This window comes from Bos grunniens, chromosome 19, assembly GCF_055505025.1.
Source record: "Bos grunniens cultivar Pamir isolate PY7600 chromosome 19, Bosgru_T2T1.0, whole genome shotgun sequence".
In the NCBI taxonomy this organism is placed as follows: domain Eukaryota; kingdom Metazoa; phylum Chordata; class Mammalia; order Artiodactyla; family Bovidae; genus Bos; species Bos grunniens.
Genome location: NC_141183.1, coordinates 33,011,528 through 33,029,981, shown reverse-complemented (window position 1 = coordinate 33,029,981; position 18,454 = coordinate 33,011,528). Strand labels below are relative to the sequence as shown.

Below are 18,454 nucleotides of genomic sequence, written 5' to 3'. Positions count from 1 at the left end.
ATCCCCCTTTTTTAGAAAATTTCCTTCCCGTTTCCCATACAGAGCACTGAGTAAGGTTCCCTGTGCTACACGGTAGGTTCTCACAAGTTCTCTATTTTATACACAGTATCAATAGTGTATGTATGTCAATCCCGACTTCCCAACTCATCACACCACCACCCCTGCCCCCTTGGTATCCATACGTTTGTTCTCTATATCTGTGTCTCTATTTCTGCTTTGCAAATAAGGTTATCTTTACTATTTTTCTAGATTGTGCATATGTGCATTAGTATTCAATATTTTTCTCTTCCTGACTTCATTCACTCTGGGTGACAGTCTGTAGGTCCCTCCACATCTCTGCAAATGACTCCATTTCGTTCCTTTTTATGGCTGAGTAATATTCCATTGTGTCTTTGTACTACATCTTCTTCATCTGTTCTGTTGATGGACATTTAAGTTTCTTCCACGTCCTGGCTATTGTAAATAGTGTTGCAATAAACAATGGGGTGAATATATCTTTTTTTGAATTATAGTTTTCTCTGGGTATATGCCCAGTAGTGGGATTGCTGGGTCATATGTAGCTTCATTCTTTTTCAGGTAGAAACTGAGATCTGGGGTCAGGAGACTTGTGGAAACCCCAGGGCTCGTGAGGGGAGGGCTGGTCCGAACCCACCCCCTGTTCCTCGCTGCCCTGCAGACGCCTCTGCTCCTTCACCAGGAAAGGGAATCGAGTGACTGGGAAAAAAGCCAGGAAATCCAGTGCTTTCTCTGCAGGCATGAGGGCATTTATCGAAGCTCAGGGGAGCTTGTGAAGAAATCCTATGTTGGCTTAAAGAGCAAATGGGTTTTAAAGAATCTTTGCAATAAGCTGCCTCGTTTTGCCAGCAGAACAAACAAGATCCTCCAACACAGTTCGTGTGAAGGTTTCTGAAAATTATGGACACTTCAGCTTTCCTCGGAGCTGGACTCTCTTTTTGTGTTGTAAAGAAGCGTCAGAACCAGGGAGCAGGTGTGGGTAATAATAGCACCTCTGTGGTCCTCAGTGGACCTGGAGAAGCTTCTGAGCGTGTGTCTGCCCATGTGAGCATACGAGTGTATGCACGTGTGTGTCTGTGCGCATGTATGTGTGTGGTGTGTGCTCAAGTTTGGGGATGCAGGAGGTGGAAGGGGCCCTCATAGAACATGGCAGGGCTTCCCTGGTGGCCAGTGGTAAAGAATCTGCCTGCCAATGCAGGAGACACAGGTTCGATACCTTGTCCAGGAAGATCCCACGTGCCTCCGAGCAGCTAAAGCCTCTGCACCACAGCTGTTGAGCCTGTGCTCTAGAGCCTGCGAGCCACAGCTGCCGAAGCCCACGTGCCCTAGAGTCTGTGCTCCGCAACAGGAGAAGCCACTGCAAGGAGAAGCCTGTGCGCTGCAACTAGAGAAAGCCCGTGCAAAGCAACGAAGATCCAGTGCAACCGAAAATAAATAAATAAGTTAATAAAATAAAGAACTCACAAATCACCTGCGCTCACCACCGCCCCCCCCCAAAAAAAACCATGGCAATGAGTAATGAGCAGAATTTCCCATTACATGTCCTAGATGGATTTCAGAGAACAGAAAATAAGTATATATTCAGTTATGTGTATAACAATGCTTAAATATGTGGGGATGTGTATATAAATAGTTTTTTATATATGCATTGTTATATGCATATACACATACAGGTATATAATGTTATATAGTTTTTGTTATAATGTATAATGTATAATGTTATATACAATTTTGTTCTTAAATTCAGGAAACTGCAGCACCTAGAATTTTTCTTTCGTGTCTCAGTGTCCTGTTAAGTTTTTGAAGGACTTCATTTTCCCGGGGCACGACTGACTGGCCAGCCAGGGCAAGGGGGCTGGTGGAGCCCTGGAGGAGAGGGGCTGTCCTGTCCCCTGACCGCTGCCTGTACTGGGGGAAGCACACCTGCCCTCTAGTGGCCAATGGAGGATGTTCAGGAGGAAAAGCGGCAGGCTCATTCAGGGGCCTTTGCCTTTGGAAACTGGACCAGAAGGCTAGTCAATCTCTACTTTACAGGCTGGCTGCAGTTGGTCACTCAGATCATTATTTCAACTTCTAACTCGATGTCATTTTTTTCTCCCTCTTTTGTACGGGTAGTTGCATGGAATCTGCCGAAGCAACGCGTATGATACAAAAATATGAAGACACGCTTTCATTGCTGGAAAAGTAAGCCGCTTCTGCGGTTGCATCTTTTTGTAAACTGAAGCCCCCTCCCAACACCCGTACCCCTCTTCCCCCCGCCCCCCGCCCCGCTCTACCATGCCCCGTGCAGTCCCGAGTGTGTCCATGTTCCCCAGCAGCAGTGAAGCGTCACTCCATGTTTTATGTTATAATCACGATACCTGTGAATACAGTTCTTCTGGGTCGCAAACACCAGGTCTCTGGGGGGACGCGGCTCTAGTCTAGAAACAGCTGCTTTTCCAGTGTAGTTTCGAGGGGAGTGAGTTTCCTAACTCGGCAGAACTAGAGGTGCAGTGCTCCCCGTGTCTCCCCGAGATCAGGGTCCCAGGAAGTCAGTCGCTGCTCACTAAGCAGAAGGTGACAGTTGGCACTGCACGAAGAGACAGTAGGTTAGAAAAAAATACTGCCCGAGTCCTTTTATGGAGGAAGTACAAGAATGAAGCTTTTACATGGGCTCACAATTGTCTGGTCTCTTGAGGGGACAGGGTCCAGATACAACCCACGTCTTGCTGCTTCTCTCTGATGCTGGCTCATCTCCTGATTCAGGAGAGGAGGGCTGCAGACATGACAGTTATGATTATAGTTGTGGTCACACTTAGCATTGTGGAGACTTAGCGTTAGCTGGGCCATCCCCACCTACCAGGTCACCCACGTTCTGTCCCTTCGACTTCCTGAATTCTAGCTTCCAATCTGCCCCCTCCTCTGTGTCCCCACCCCCTACATCTTCAGCAAAGACCAGAGCGTTTTGGGCCCGAGCTGCTGCAGCAGCTCCTCCGAGCCTCCCTGCTCTGAACCTGTCCCTCAGTGCCCACGTCGTCATCGGATCCCCTGTCCCCACACCCCGTGTCCCCACACGCACCCATCTGGGAAGCCTCTCAGTACCTCCATCATCTCCTTAATGTGAAATGAGAAGTGCTCCCTGGGGACGTCCCTGGTGGTCCAGTGGCTGGGACTCCACACTCCCAATGCAGGGAGCCCCAGTCCCATCTCTAGTCCGGAAACTAGATCCCCCATGCCAAAACCAAGAGTTCATATGCCTCAACTAAAGATCCTGCATGCCACAACTAAGACTTGGTGCAGCCCAGTAAATGTTTAACAAGAAGGCAGAAGTGCTCGCTGATGTAGCCTCCCTCTCCCGTCCTGGCCCTCGCCCGCTCCTCCCTCTGACCTACCGTCTACTCACTGTCCCCAGCACACAGCACACAGCCTGCTGCTCCTGCTGTGAACACTCACTCCCCCATCGCTGCCCAGCCACCATTCATCCTCTGAGACTCAGCAGACCGTCACTTTGGCCCCTCCTGTGTGAGGCCCTCCCCAGCATCCTCTTTATCACCCCTACCCACTCACCTTCTTCTGCCACTTGAAGCCTGCTGCCCTGTATACTCCCTGTGTCCTCCATTGACCTGGGGTTGTAGCACTAGCTACATTTGTCGTGGGGTATTTATTCATCATTTCCCCTCCCAAGCCCAATACATCAGTGTGAAATGACTGAATAGTGCATGTCCATGAGCTATGTGAAGATTAGTATCAGAGGAAACCTTACTCAATAACTTCTTCCAATGTTTCCTAAGTCTAATGGCCACTTCCCTTATCCCCCCAAGGTCACATGGAGCCTCTCTTTCCACTCTCCCATGATTTAAGTTATGCCACCTTTAGAAACAAGGGGTTACATGTAGAAGCTGCCGTGCCTGGCCGAGTCAATGACTCTGACTTCATAACGTACTCAAATGTTTTACAAATTAGCATCTTCAATTCATGAGACGTACATCTTAAAAGATAGATATAGAGAGGTTGGCGTCCCTGGTGGTTCAGTGGTAAAGAATCCTCCTGCCAATGCAGGAAATGCTGGAGATGCAGGTTTGATCCCTGGGCCAGGAAGATCTCCTGGAGAAGGGCATGGCAACCCACTCCAGTATTCTTGCCTGGAGGTGGGCTGTAGTCCATGGGGTCACGAAAGAGTAGGACATGGCTTAGTGACTAAACAGCAATGATAGAGATGCTATTTTATGTATACATCTATCTATGTAGATATATCTTCATTTAATCATTGCCAGATGTTGGGAAGCTGGGAGGGTGCGTGTGAGGTGCCCATTGTCTCTGATCTCACAGGTATGAAACAAGACTTTATGGGGACTGGTGTCAAACAGTAGCAGAGAAGTCCCAGTACAACCTTTCACGGCCACTTCTGAGACGTGACCCGGAGACAAAGCAGATCACTGTCAACTTTAGTCCACAGGTAAGTCGATGGAAGGAACTTCCTTTTGGTCTCTAAGAGTTGCATTTTTGACTCTGCTGATTTCAAAGGCCAACAGGCTGGCTTTTTATAAGAATATGCAAAAGGTGGTCCAAAGAACTTGCACCCTGCATTTCATTTTTGGGAGGAGTGAATCCTAGGGTGTAGTGTTTTCTTAAGATGTCTACTCTTCATGTTTTCCTCCAGGGTCCCCCAGTGAATTTGCTCTGATGTCACACAACAGAAAGTACTGCAAAATACCACTGATCTTTTGGTATCAGAGTCAACTGGGCCCACCTTATCTTTTATTTTGTGGTTGTACATTTGAAACGGCCCTCTCTACTGCCACATTATATAAACAGTCTACGCTTTTATTCTTTTATTTTTTTTCATTTTTTACATTTAAAATTTTAATATCTATCTTGAGCTTATTTCAGTATAAACTAGGAGGCTGAGGTCATTTCCCGGCTAAAGGATGAGCCTTTGTCTCAGTGTTGTCAGGACAGCAATGAGAGCTGACCCAGAACCACTGGAAGGAGAACTGGGAGCTCAGGAGTCTTGATATGGAGGTGGGGCTGGGGCTGGGGGGAATCTGGCTAGCTCTGTGTTTTGTCATCTGTCCTTATATGTATCAATCCTCAATCAACTCCGAGATAACACAATAAATTAGCAAGGGATGAAGAATGGGATGTCTGGAAACCCTGCCGGAGGCCTCTGTCTTTTGCACGGGACCACATCAGCTTGGCTTTTCCCTTCTGCACTTCCCACTAAACTCAATGCCTCCCCTAAAGAAGTTCAGAGAGGCCTGTGTGACATCTATTTCCTGACCCCCTAGTATATTAAACCTTTAGAATAAGGCTTCCCTGGTGGCTCAGATGGTCAAGAATTCACCTGCAATGTGGGAGACCCAAGTTTGATCTCTGGGTCAGGAAGATCCCCTGGAGTAGGAAATGGCAAACCCACTCCAGTATTCTTCCCTGGAGAATTCCATGGACAGAAGAGCCTGGTGGGCTACAATCCGTGGGGTCGCAAAACAGTCAGATGTGACTGAGCAGCCCTCGCTTTCACTTTAGTATATTAAAGCACAAAGCATGCCAGGAAGGAGTTACAGAAACTAAGGGATATTTCCAATAATTATATTTCACAACTAAAGTTGTAAAACGTGCACCTCCTCTCAACTCTGCCAGTGTCTGTGACCTTGTGGGGAGGGGGCAGATGGTCTTCATGCATGTGGGTGATCCTAGTCCTTCCCCTGACCACCCCCCAGCCCCCAACCCCCGCCACAGAGCATGGCTCCGCAACCAGGGACCGACTGTTCTCATCATGGAAAGTGATAATTGCTCAGTTGAGTCCGACTGTTTGCAACCCATGGGACTATAGCCCACCAGGCTCCTCTGTCCATGGGATTCTCCAGGCAAGAATACTGAAGTGGGTTGCCATGCCCTTCTCCAGGAGATCTTCCTGGCTCAAGCATCAAACCCAGTTCTCATGCATTGCAGGCAGATTCTTTACTGTTGGAGCCACCGTGGAAGCCCCTGTTTTCATCATCCACATGCCCAAAAGCATCAAGCTAGAGCCCTCCTTGGCTATGGCTGGCGTCTTCTTTCTCAGGTTTTCCTCTTCTTACTCTTTGTAATTTACAGATTCGGTAAGTCTTAGTGCTTCCTGATCATCTTCCTCTTGCCTAATACTCAATTTTCCCTTGCAGAGAAGATTTAAGGAACTAGTAGAAGTAAAAAAGAGACCCAGAAGGCCCTCTGGGGTTTCCCGGTCCTGACCTATGTTGCTGCTATTCGATACCACTGAACCGCAGGAACTCATGTCGACTCTTTCCTCCAGCTGGTCTCCGTGCTGAAAGAAATGAGTTATCTTCAACCCCAGCAAATGACGCACATCCCCGAGACAGCAGCAGCCATGTTCTCCTCCAGAGAGTTCTACCGGCAGCTCGTGGCTAATTTGGAGTTGACGGCAACTTGGTACAACAAGGTTATGAAAACTCTGCTCGAGGTGGAATTTCCATTAGTTCAGGAAGAGCTGCAAGATATCGATCTTTGCCTGAGAGCTGCAGAGGAGACTCTGAACTGGAAGACAGAAGGTAATAGGCCTCCACCAGGAGTCTGGGGAAAAGGCTGAGAGTCAAGATTCTAATAAAGTTGGTAGAACCTCAGTTTGCTCCCTGGTTAACCTGATTCGGGTTTGAAGCATGGCTCCGTGCTCTCGGATATGCATCCAAAGCAGAGAGGACATGGAGGAATGGTGTCCCTCTTCTGCCTCCTCTGTGTGGCTAGGAGGTTTGGACATCTTTGCTACCACAGTCTGGGGAGTTTGCGTGAACTCACCCGTAGTCTCCAGCATATACCAGGCACTCCATGGGGGAGGAATTACACTGTATTAGGTGGCACAGTGATAAAGAATCAGCCTGCCAATGCAGGAGATGCAAGACATGTGGGTTTGATCTCTGGGTCAGGAAGACTCCCCTGGAGAAGAAAATGGCAACCTACTCCAGTATTCTTGGGAAAATCCTGGGAAATCCCAGGGACAGAGGAACCTGCCGGGCTACAGTCCATGGAGTCACAAAAGAGTCGGACTTGATTGAGCGACTGAGTGCAACAAAGTACACATCATTGTAACCCTCTTTCTCTCTCTCTCTCTTTTTTTTTCCAAGTAGTAGAATTCTGGGTGATTTATTTTTTTCTTCTTTCTACTTTCATTACTTTTTCTTAGAAAGTGAAAGTGAAAGTCACTCAGTCGTGTCCGACTCTTTGCAACCCCATGGAATTCTCCAGGCCAGAATACTGGAGTGGGTGGCCTTTCCCTTCTCAAGGGGATCTTCCCAACCCAGGGATCGAACCCAGGTCTCCCACATTGCAGGTAGATTCTTTACCAACTGAGCCACAAGGAAAGCCCAAGGGAAGACTTTTTCTTAACTGGACCATAAGTATCTTAAATAAGGGAACTATGCACTTACTTTTCTTATATCCTCCAGTTCAATTCCATAAACTTTCATTGACTGATTAATACATGCAGAGTTCCATGTGCAGGACTGTGGGGGAGACTATGATCTGTGAGTTATAGGGGAACACCACCCCACCCTCAAAGAACATGTAACCAGGGTTAGCGTCAGGGGTGGCTTAATGATATTAACTAGGATGGGAAAAGCTCTGATGATAACAAACTAGCCTGTTCAGAAAAGTCTTATAAAACCCACAAGTATGAAATCCCTATCTTTCAGAGCAATCACACCTTTTGCTCTGCCACTATAAGCTATTTCAATTAATGCTGTTTCTTTTGGGGAGCAGGTATTTGGGATTATGTCATTCAGATCACCAATAGTATTCATGATCTCGAACAAAGAATTCAGAAAACTAAAGACAATGTGGAAGAGATTCAGAGCATCATGAAAACATGGATGTCACCAATGTTTAAGAGAAAAGATGGGAAAAAGGAATGCCTTCTCTCTATGGATGATCAGCATGATCGAGTGGAAAAATATTACTGTCACATCAAAGAATCTGGCCTGAAGATCCATGCCCTTGTGCAGGTAATAACTCGCCTCTCAGGCACACATCCCACCAGTCCAGGAAAAGTGCCAAGGAGAGTGTTTGGGTGCTAGAAGTGATTTGGGAATTAGAACAACCAGTAGATGCTGTGTCTTCTGCAGTCATTGATAGAAGTTAAAACTGATAGCAAAAGAGCTAAAACTAATGGATGGAGAGAGTGCCAAGTCACATTCTGGTATCAGTGTGTCAGTGTTAAAACTATCTTAATAGTGACACCGCTTAGTTGCCACATACCTTAACATCACACACAAAACCCCAACAGGTAGAAGGAGATGCCAAGTGCAGAATCCTAAATCATCTACTGCACTAACCACCCCGAACTCATCCCCACAACGTAGTGTGGCCCTCCGGCATTGTCTTCATGACCTAGCCCTACTGAGCCTGGAGAGACACGAGATGCACTCGATAAAGAGAAGGACAAACGCAGAGCACTGCTCTTCCCCGGTGGCTCAGAGGTGAAGAACCCAGCTGCCGATGCAGGAGACAGAGGTTCCATCCCTGGGTCAGGAAGAGCCCCTGGAGGAGGAAATAGCAACCCACTCCAGTGTTCGTGCCTGGGAAATTCCTTGGACCGAGGAGCCTGGTGGGCTACAGTCCACGGGGTCACAAAAGTGTCGGACATGACTTGGCAACTGAGCGTGCAGTAAGGCTTCATGCAGTAAGGCTCTGCCCTGCATTGTGAGCAGGGAATCCTTGTGTCTTATCACCCAAAATGGACAAAGGAAAAGAGCTGTAAGTCATAAATGGCCACCAGCTCCAGTCAGTCCTGCTGAGGCGGTGGGGCAGTTCTCATGCACAGTCAGTAGTGAATCACAGTTGTTATCTTTGGGTTTTCTGTGGTTTTTGAAGACCAATCAAATGTTGTACTTTTGACCTTTTATATTTTCTTTGTCTGTTTTCTAGTTTACTAATCTATTCTTTATCATTTCTTTCTTTCTAGTCGATTTGGAACTACTTGCTCAATCCTTCTTTTCTAGCCTATGAGAGTAGAAACTTAAGCATATTGATTCCAAGCCTGTCTTCCTTTCTAATACAAACTTTTGACGATATAAATTTCCTTCATACTACTTCTTCAGTTGCATTCCCCAAATTTGTTCTGCCTCATTCTCATTTCAATTTTAAACTGTTTTTCTTGTGATTTGTTCTTTAACTCAGTGGTCACTTAGGAGTATATTGTTTAATTTCCACGTATTTGGAACTTCCCTGGATAGGTTAGGCTTCCCAGGTGGTTCAGTGGTAAAGAATTGGCCTGCAATGCAGGAGATGCAGGTTTGATCTCTGGGTCAGGAAGATCCCCTGGAGAATGAAATGGCAACCCGCTCCAGTATTCTTGCCTGGGAAATCCCATGGACAGAGGAAGCTGGTGGGCTACAGTCCATGGGGTCTCGAAGAGTCAGAGACAATTCAGCGATTAAATCACCTCCACCACCTGGGTTCAGTTCACATCATTGAGCGACTGCTCAGTCTTGTCTCACTCTTTGCGACCCCATGGACTGCAGCACGCTGGGCTTCCCTGTCTATCACCAACTGCCGGAGCTTACTCAAACTCATATTCATTGAGTCGGTAGTGCCATCCAACCATCTCATTCTCTGCGTCCCCTTCTTCTCCTGCCTTCAATCTTTCTCAACATCAGGGTCTTTTCAAATGAGTCAGTTCTTTGCATCAGGTGACCAAATTATTGGAGTTTCAGCTTCAGCATTAGTCCTTCCAATGAATATTCAGAACTGATCTCCTTTAGGATGGACTGGTTGGATCTCCTTGCAATCCAAGGGACTCTGAAGAGTCTTCTCCAACACCGCAGTTCAAAAACATCAATTCTTCTGCGCTCAGCTTTCTTTATAGTCCAACTCTCACATCCATTGACCATTGGAAAAACCATAGCTTTGACCAGATGGACCTTTGTCGGCAAAGTAACGTCTCTGCTTTTTAATATGCTGTCTAGGTTGGAAGTGATTTTGGAGCCCCCAGAAATAAAGTCTCACTGTTTCCTTTGTTTCCCCATCTATTTGCCATGAAGTGATGGGACCAGATGCCATGATCTTAGTTTTCTGAATGTTGAGTTTTAAGCTAACTTTTTCAGTCTCCTCTTTCACTTTCATCAAGAGGCTCTTTAGTTCTTCGCTTTCTGCCACAAGTTTGGGTCATCTGCATATCTGAGGTTATTGATATTTTTCCCAGCAATCTTGATTCCAGCTTGTGCTTCATCCAGTGCAGCATTTCTCATGATGTACTCTGCATGTAAGTTAAATAAGCAGGGTGACAATATACAGCCTTGACGTACTCCTTTCCCAATTTGGAACCAGTCTGTTGTTCCATGGCCAGTTTTAACTGTAGCTTCTTGACCTGCATACAGATTTCTCAGGAGGCAGGTCAGGTGGTCTGTTATTCCCATCTCTTTAGAATTTTCCACAGTTTGTTGTGATCCACACAGTTAAAGTCTTTGGCATAGTCAATAAAGCAGAAGTCGATGTTTTTCTAGAACTCTTTCTCTTTTTCAATGATCCAATGGATGTTGGCAATTTGGTCTCTGGTTCCTCTGCCTTTTCTAAATCCAGTTTGAACATCTGGAAGTTCACTGTTCACATACTGTTGTAGCATGGCTTAGAGAATTTTGAGCATTACTTTGCTCAAAGTAAGCTACCACCTGGGTAGCTTAATGAAATTGATACTGTGTAATTCCATTGTGGGCAGAGGAAATAAACAGCACACATGGGAACCTGGCAACAATTCAAACTGCCCAGCCATCTTTTGTAGTGTTGCTGTATATATGCATGTGTGTGTATAAGATATACCCCACAATAGAATATTATGATTTTGTTTTAAACTGTTAAATTTCAGTTATTAGGAATTCATCAATTCTTGTTTTATGATTTAGACTATAGTCTATCTTGGGCTTCCCTGATGGCTCAGACAGTGAAAAGTCTACCTACAATGCGGGAGACTGAGGTTTGATCCCTGGGTTGGGAAGATCCCTTGGAGAAGGGAATTGCTACCCACTCCAGTATTCTTACCTGGAGAATTCTTTGGACAGAGGACTCTGGCAGGCTTCAGTCCATGGGGTCACAGAGAGTCAGACAACTGAAAAAGTAACACTTTCACTTTTCTTCATGGTCTATCTTACTGGATGTTCCTTATGCAATGGACAATATGTTTATTCTTTAAATGTTGGGTGTAGTGTTCTATAAGCTATCAGCTAGTTCAAAGTGGTCGATAGTATTGTTCAGATCATCTGTGTGACTCCTCAGGTTTTTTCTCTGTTTGTTCTACCAATTACTGAAGCTAGAATGAATAATGAATGGGCAAAGAGTCGGACATGACTGAAGTGACCTGTCACAGCACACAGCACACATGGGAACCTGGCATCAATTTAAACTGCCCAGCCATCTTTTGTAGTGTTGCTGTGTATGTGCATGTGTGTGTATAAGATATACCCCACAATAGAATATTATGATTTTGTGTTTTAAAAACTTTTGGGGAAAATCTTTATAGTGTTTTGTATTTACCCACATAGTCACCATTTCCAGGCTTGTTTTCCACTTCTGCAGAATTGAGTTAACATCTATGGTCATTTCTCTTGGGCTCAAAGAACTTCCTTTAGTATTTCTTGCAGTTCAGATATGCTGATGACACGATCTCTCAGTTTTTGTTTATCTGAAAGTGTCCTTCTTTCACCTTTGTTTTTCAAGAAGAGTTTCACTGAATATAATATTCTGTGTAGACAATTCTATTTTCCTTTCGGAAGTCATTTCATAATCTTCTATCCTTCAAACTTTATGAGGAGAAGCCAGCAAAATGTATATCTTTGTCCCTTTATATGTAATGTATTGCTTTTCTCAGGTTACTTTCAATAGATTCTAAATGGATTTTTTTAAAATAAATTCTTTGTGTTTTTTTTTTTTTTTCATTTAACCATGATGTGCAGAAATAAGTTTTCTTTGTATTCAGGCTGCTTGAAGTTTGTGATATTTTTATCTGTTTTTCACCAAGTTTGACAAGTTTTTAATCAAATTATAACATTCTCATCTACTAATTCCAACATCTATTTTATTTTCTGAGTCTTTTTTAATGTGAAAGAAGTTTATTTTTTTCTCATAAAATAAGTCTAAGAAATAAACATCCCAGGATTGGTATGACAGTTATTTTCTAAGTCTGTTTTTACTGATTATTTTCTCTCTTGGTTAAATGTCACATTTTCCTGCTTCTCAGCATGTCTAGTAATTTTTTATTATGTTCTAGACATGTTGGATGCCACTTTGTAATCTGGGTGTTATATTTCCCTTAAAGAATTGGTGGTTTTGTTTCAGTAGGCAGTTAGCTCACTAGTGGTCAGCTTGATCCTGTTGAAGCCTTATTTTAAGCTTCCTTGGGGAAAATCTAAAGAAGCCTTACTCTAGAATAGAGCTCTAATCCTAAAGCATTGCATTTCTGGGGTCTCAACTGAAGTCCTGGGTTATCTGTTATCTTTTCATTATTTCTGATAAAACACTAACATTTTCCAGCACTATATGACCTTCACAAACCCATTCAACTTAGAGTCTCCAGTAACTGTTCTCTGCCTAGCCTTGCAGAATCTTGCCCTAAATACATACAGCTTAATGCTCAGTCAGAGACCCAAGAGGACTCAGCAGCCTCAGCAAATCCCAATTTCTGTCTTTTTCTGTCCAGCAGGAAGGGTGCTCTAATTGACATCCACTTCTCTATGCCATGCTTTGGAAAGTGCCTCCAGGTAGAAAGTCAAGTGATTGTGAGGCTCACCTTGAATTTTCCTTTCTCTTAGAGATCATATCCCAATACTATTATCCAGTTACCCAAATAATTATTTCTTGTATCCAGTTCTATAGTTGTTTGTAGCAGAAGGTAAAGTCTGAGCTCATTCTTCTGTCTTAGCTAGTATCAGAAACTTGAGCTATTTCTTCCTGGTTTGTAGAAAATTCCAACATGTTTGCTCCTTGTACCATAGTAGACTTGATGTAGGAAGGTACAGTTAGCCATCTTGATATGGTGACAGTAGAAAAGATATAGAACAGCTCTACAAGGCAGTTATAACAACTATGAGTTTTTAACTGTAGAAGCAAACAGACGTGAGCATGTTAGTAAGACCTAAGAACAAGCCTGCATTGTCACTGTGCTGTCATTTGCAGATGATGGACTCCCACTAAATCTTTAAACTTCTTAGGAAGCAAAGGGGTAGGTAATGCATTTTAGAAAATTTTAGAGTTTTGACATTTAAAAGCAGAAAAATGAGATTTACAATCTGGCAGTGTTTCCTAAAGGGGTAAGTGTGAGTCACCTAGAAAATTTACTTTTGCAAAGTGGTAGCCACTTTCTTTGAAGATATAAGATAAATGGAAAGTTGCTGTAAAAAAGGCTGAATAATGAAAATGATGGTGAGTAAATGGGACACTTAGACTTGCCATACTGCCAGGTCGGAGACTGTACCATGTAAAAAGAAGGAGAGAGAGCCTGTGTGTTTGTTTCTGTGTGTGCGTTTTCCAAGTCACTCAGTATGATAAAAGTTTTTACTTAAATGCCAACAATACTCTCCAACTCATTTCTCTATTTATTTTATTGAAGTATGATTGATTTACAATGTGGTAGTTTCTGCTTATAGCAGGGTGATGCAGTTATATGTACACATTCTATTTCATACTCTTTTCCATTATGGTTTATTACAGGATACTAAGTTCCCTGTGCTGTACAGTAGGACCTGTTGCTCATCCATCCTGTATGTAGTAGTTTGCACCTGCTAACCCTGAACTCCAATTCATCCTTCCCCACCCACTGCCCCTTGGCACACACACATCTCTTCTCTGTGTCTGTGAGTCTGTTTCTGTTTGGTAGATAAGTTCGTTTGTGTCATGTTTTAGGTTCCACATACAAGTGATATCATATGGTATTTGTCTTTCTCTTTCTGACTTATTTCACTTAGTATGATAATCTCTAGGCTCATCCATGTTGCTGCAAATGGCATGATTTCATTCTTTTTTATGACTGAGTAGTATTCCATTATAAATATGCACCACATCTTCTTTATCTATTCATCTATCAATGGACATGTAGGTTGCTTCCTGTCTTGGCTATTGTGAATAGTGGCCCTATGAACATCGAGGTGCCTGGATCATTTCGAATTAGAGCTTTGTCTGGATATATACCCAGGGGTGGGATTCACTCCAGTTTATTTCTCCTTAGAAAGAAATATTTCTCCTTTTCTAGGAAATGCTTTACTTGCTTGAACCTAGATTTCTTATGTCTTGAACTGTAATGCTCTTTACCTTTAGTATTCATTCTTCTGCCCACCCTGCCTTCTGCTCTGATGCAGTTTCCTCTGCAATGTCAGTCAGCATCTATGAGGCACGCGCTGCATCCGTCAGCATCCCTCCTGAGAAGCTGGCCTGACCCCATCCTCCTTTCTCAGGGAGAGGTTGCAACATCATATTACCATCATGGATTAACTTTGTGTTCCTTTCAAGCAAGGGTTACACGCATTAGATAGGAATGGATCTGATACACATATACAGGCATCTCTCATTTCATTGTGCTTAGCTTTATTGTGCTTCACAGATACTGCATTTTTTTTTTCAATTGATGGTTTATTGCAACCTTGCAATGAGAAAAGTCTAGCCACGCAATTTTTCTCTTGTCAAATTTTTGGCAATTCTTACAATATTTCAAACTTTTTCATTATCATCATACTTTGTATCTGTGATCTTAGATACTATTGTGAAAAGATAATGATTTCCTGAAGGCTCAGGTGATAGGTAGCATTTTTTAGCAATAAAGTATTTTTAATTAAGATATGAATATTCTTTTGTAGACATAATATTGCACACTTAATAGACTAAAGTATAGTGTAAACATAACTGGGAAACCAAAAACTTTGTGTGACTGACTTTATTGCAATATTGGCTTTATTACAGTGGACTGGAGCCAAACCTGCAGTATAGCCAAGGCCTGCCTATAATAGAAGACTCTTCACAACAGGGCAGTTTTTCTCTGTGTGTTGTCTTCATTCCCATTCATGATGATAAGAGCAGTCCTTGCATATTATTAAACATGGTTTATATCTGCTCTTCTTTATTTTGTAGGAAAACCTGGGTCTTTTTTCAGCAGATTCAACTTCTGATATCTGGAAAATGTATGTTAACTACATTGATGATATGTTGCTGGATGGATTCTTCCTTGCCATTGAGTGTTCCCTCAAGTACCTCCTGGAAAATACTGGTATTTAGTGGCTTATGGATGTGGGTTATTACTGGGAAGATAACAGCCATAGCATCTGTTGAGTTACAGTGAAGTGCCATTGAGTGCTCGGTGACTTTTCCCAAAAGGTGTGAACACTTTGTGAAGTGTACACAGTAAAATAGAAAAGGCATTGTGTCTCTGTAATTGTTCAAAGGTAAAACACTTCTCCCTCTCCAAAACCCAGATGACAAACCAGGCTCTAACACAGTGAAACCCGTAGCCAGGGTGAAAACGTAAAAGCCAATTTACTCTAGGGACCTCCCTGGAAGTCAGTAGCTAACACTTTGCACTTCCAGCATTGGGGGGCATGGGTTTGATCCCTGGTTGGGGAACTGAGACCCACACACCTTATGGCATGGCCAAAATAAATAAATAAATTTCATGGTTTAAGCCAAATGTACTCTATCTCTGTGGCCTTTTGAGAACACAGGGAGTTTGTAGCAGCTGGCTTATGTAGAAGAAACAGATGTTTTTCTGTGTAAAAAAAAAGAGAGACAAGAAGCTGGGGATGAGATAGCTTTCAGAAGGGAAAGGTATATTAAGGAGGCAGCGGGCATTCTTTGAAGCTGTTAAAAGATAGCTAAGGGCTTCAAATTTATGGTTGATACACAGGGCCAAAGATTTTATAGTAAAGGCTAACCTTGGTTAGTAAATGATGGGATGGAAAGGGGAGAAGAGTTCAAAAATAAAGTTGAATTAAACCTTTCACATTCTGGTAGATTCTGACATGCTCAGCAAGACTGAAGGAAGAGGTGAGGATGAGGCAAGATGAGAGCTTAAGGCACTGAGTAGAACCCAAGTTAAATGCAGAGTTAGAATAGGTGGGCTGAGACCAGATCTGGGTATCCAGCCCCTGTAAGAAGCTGATGATGCAGAGAGGAGCAAGGCCAGCGCTGGGGTAACTCCACCCCATGGTCCTGGTAGGTGAAGTGACTGAGGTCAGAGGCAAGGTCTCTGCTTTCACAGTACAAGGAGACACAGAAGCAGGAAATGGGCTCAGGCCTAGTCAACAAGGTGGGAGATCACCTTCTAGAACCTCGGGCAGTGAACACAGGTGCCGAGACTGGGGAGCTGGTTCCTAGGGACCAGTGTCAATGGTGCTCATCTTAGTGAACTGACCCAACCTCGTCTGATAGTGGAGCTCGGAGACTCGCCACTCAGCTCTCCTCTAGAAGTTCCAGGAAGATGCTGCAGCCACACTTGAGTGCAGGCACTGCACGGGGGACTTGCCCCGGGTCAGTGTCTGTCCAGCCTTCCGGATCTGGGCTGTCTGATGTGTCACGTGTCCTCCTCTCATGGGAAGGAGAGCCAGGGAGCAAGAGGGTGAGGACAGGGGATGGTAGCCAAAGTCATCTTCCCTCCATGGAAGTAGGAGGAAGGGAACCCACGCCCTCCACAATGTATTGGCAGTTAAGGGGCAGGAGCTGGCCTTAGTAGCCACCTGAGCTATGGTTGAAATGAAAAGGCGCTGGTTATCAAGGGGAGGTGAAGGAGCCTGAAGAGAACGGCATCTAAGAGGAAAGCCACCGTGACCCTTCACCATAGCCCAGCTGGACAACTTCAGTCACCTGGTCCACCTTATTGTCTCCACCTCTCACAGTACCAGTACCATTTCCATGGCTTGGTCTGGTTTCCCAGCCACCTCTCAGAATCCAGACCTTGCCTGAGTTAACTGCTACCCACTCCGTCTGGAAACATTCTTCCTCTTCTCAACTCTTAAAGAGATTCACTTGTGCCAAGGATGTGGAACCACCAGGCCATCCAGTTTGCACGGTAATTGTGTTGGTATTGCATCTGACATAGGGATTATGGTTTCCTGTGGAGTTTCCCAGGTGGCGCTAGTGGTCAAGAACCCGCTTGCCAAGCAGGAGACGTAACAGATGTGGGTTCAATCCCTGGATCAGGAAGATCCCCTGGAGGAGGGCGTGGCAACCCACTCCGGTATTCTTGCCTGGAGAATCCCGTGGACAGAGCAGCCTGGTGGGCTACAGTTCATAGGGTGACAAAGAGATACAGCTGAAGCGACTCAGCACACACAGGCCTCGCCTTCTGCAAAGGTCCAAACTCTGTGGACTGTATTTCTCTCTAAATAGATCTACTTCTTGAGAAGAGGGAGGCTCATGAGGGAGGGGAGATATAATTATATATAATTTATATATATATATATAATTATGACTGATTTGTGTTGTTGTACGGCAGAAGCCAACACAGCATTGTAAAATGATTATCCTCCAATTAAAAAATTAAAGAAATAAATCCACTTCTTACCTAAAATATATATGTATAAGAAAATAAGTGGTTATTAATAAGAGTCTAAGCATTTATCTTGTACTTGGAACATCTTATTCCATATTATATTTTGATTTAAATTTAGCAAGGCAGTTTAGTCTAGCAAGTAATCAGGAATTTGTTAATTATTTATACTGTTTTTAAAAATTTTATCACTACAGGACTACAGAATTAAAACAAGTCCTGTTTTTACAGAAAAGGAGCAGATGGGGAGGGATTGTGACTGCCCTTTTTTTCCAAGCCTACACGACCTTGGACAAGCACACCCTTGTTCCCCTAGTGGCTGCCGATGGAGTTGCCTGGTTTGTGCTCAGGATGATGTCCTCCGCTTCCAAGAAACTGGCTTTGCAAAACCAACACCTTCTCAACCAGAGGCCGTATTGCCCCACGGGAAGCTTTGAGAATGTGGAAGCATTCTGACTTGGGTTGATCAGTCACAGGACGCGCTCTCTAAGGACAAGGAGAGTAAATGCCCTGCCATGCTCTGATGCCGGAGCTCCAGTATTTTAGCCACCTGATGTGAAGAGCCAACTCATTGGAAAAGACCTTGATGTGGGAAAGATCGAGAGCAGGAGGAGAAGGGGACGACAGAGGATGAGATGGTTGGATGGCATCGTCGACTCAGTGAACATGAATTTGAGCAAACTTCAGGAGACAGTAGAGGACAGGGGAGCCTGGGGTGCTGCAGTCCATGGGGTCACAGAGTGGGACACGACTGAGCAACTGAACAACAGCAGCAGTTCCAGGACAGCCACGCACAGGGAACTGGCCTGTTCAGAATGCCAGCGGTCCGTCCCTGTGTTGATCAACGCTGCAGGACTGCCACCTTCACCTTTACTGGGGTTTTAGCAAAGTTTATATTTCTATTTGCTCAGACCGGAACAGCAGCTCTAAAGGGAAGAAACGCTCGGAGTG

The 18,454-nt window shown here is 44.3% G+C and overlaps 1 protein-coding gene across 5 annotated transcripts in view; it reads left to right on the top strand.

The window, feature by feature from the left end:
• Nucleotides 1-18,454, top strand: part of DNAH9 (dynein axonemal heavy chain 9) — a 285,306-nt gene that overhangs the window by 40,200 nt on the left and 226,652 nt on the right. For all 5 annotated transcript variants that reach the window (XM_086358784.1, XM_086358783.1, XM_086358785.1 and 2 more), the window contains exons 11-15: nucleotides 2,131-2,199; nucleotides 4,324-4,450; nucleotides 6,287-6,542; nucleotides 7,747-7,988; nucleotides 15,094-15,229. In XM_086358784.1, coding sequence (XP_086214910.1) covers nucleotides 2,131-2,199; nucleotides 4,324-4,450; nucleotides 6,287-6,542; nucleotides 7,747-7,988; nucleotides 15,094-15,229 — 830 coding nt within the window. The remainder of the gene's footprint in view (nucleotides 1-2,130; nucleotides 2,200-4,323; nucleotides 4,451-6,286; nucleotides 6,543-7,746; nucleotides 7,989-15,093; nucleotides 15,230-18,454) is intronic.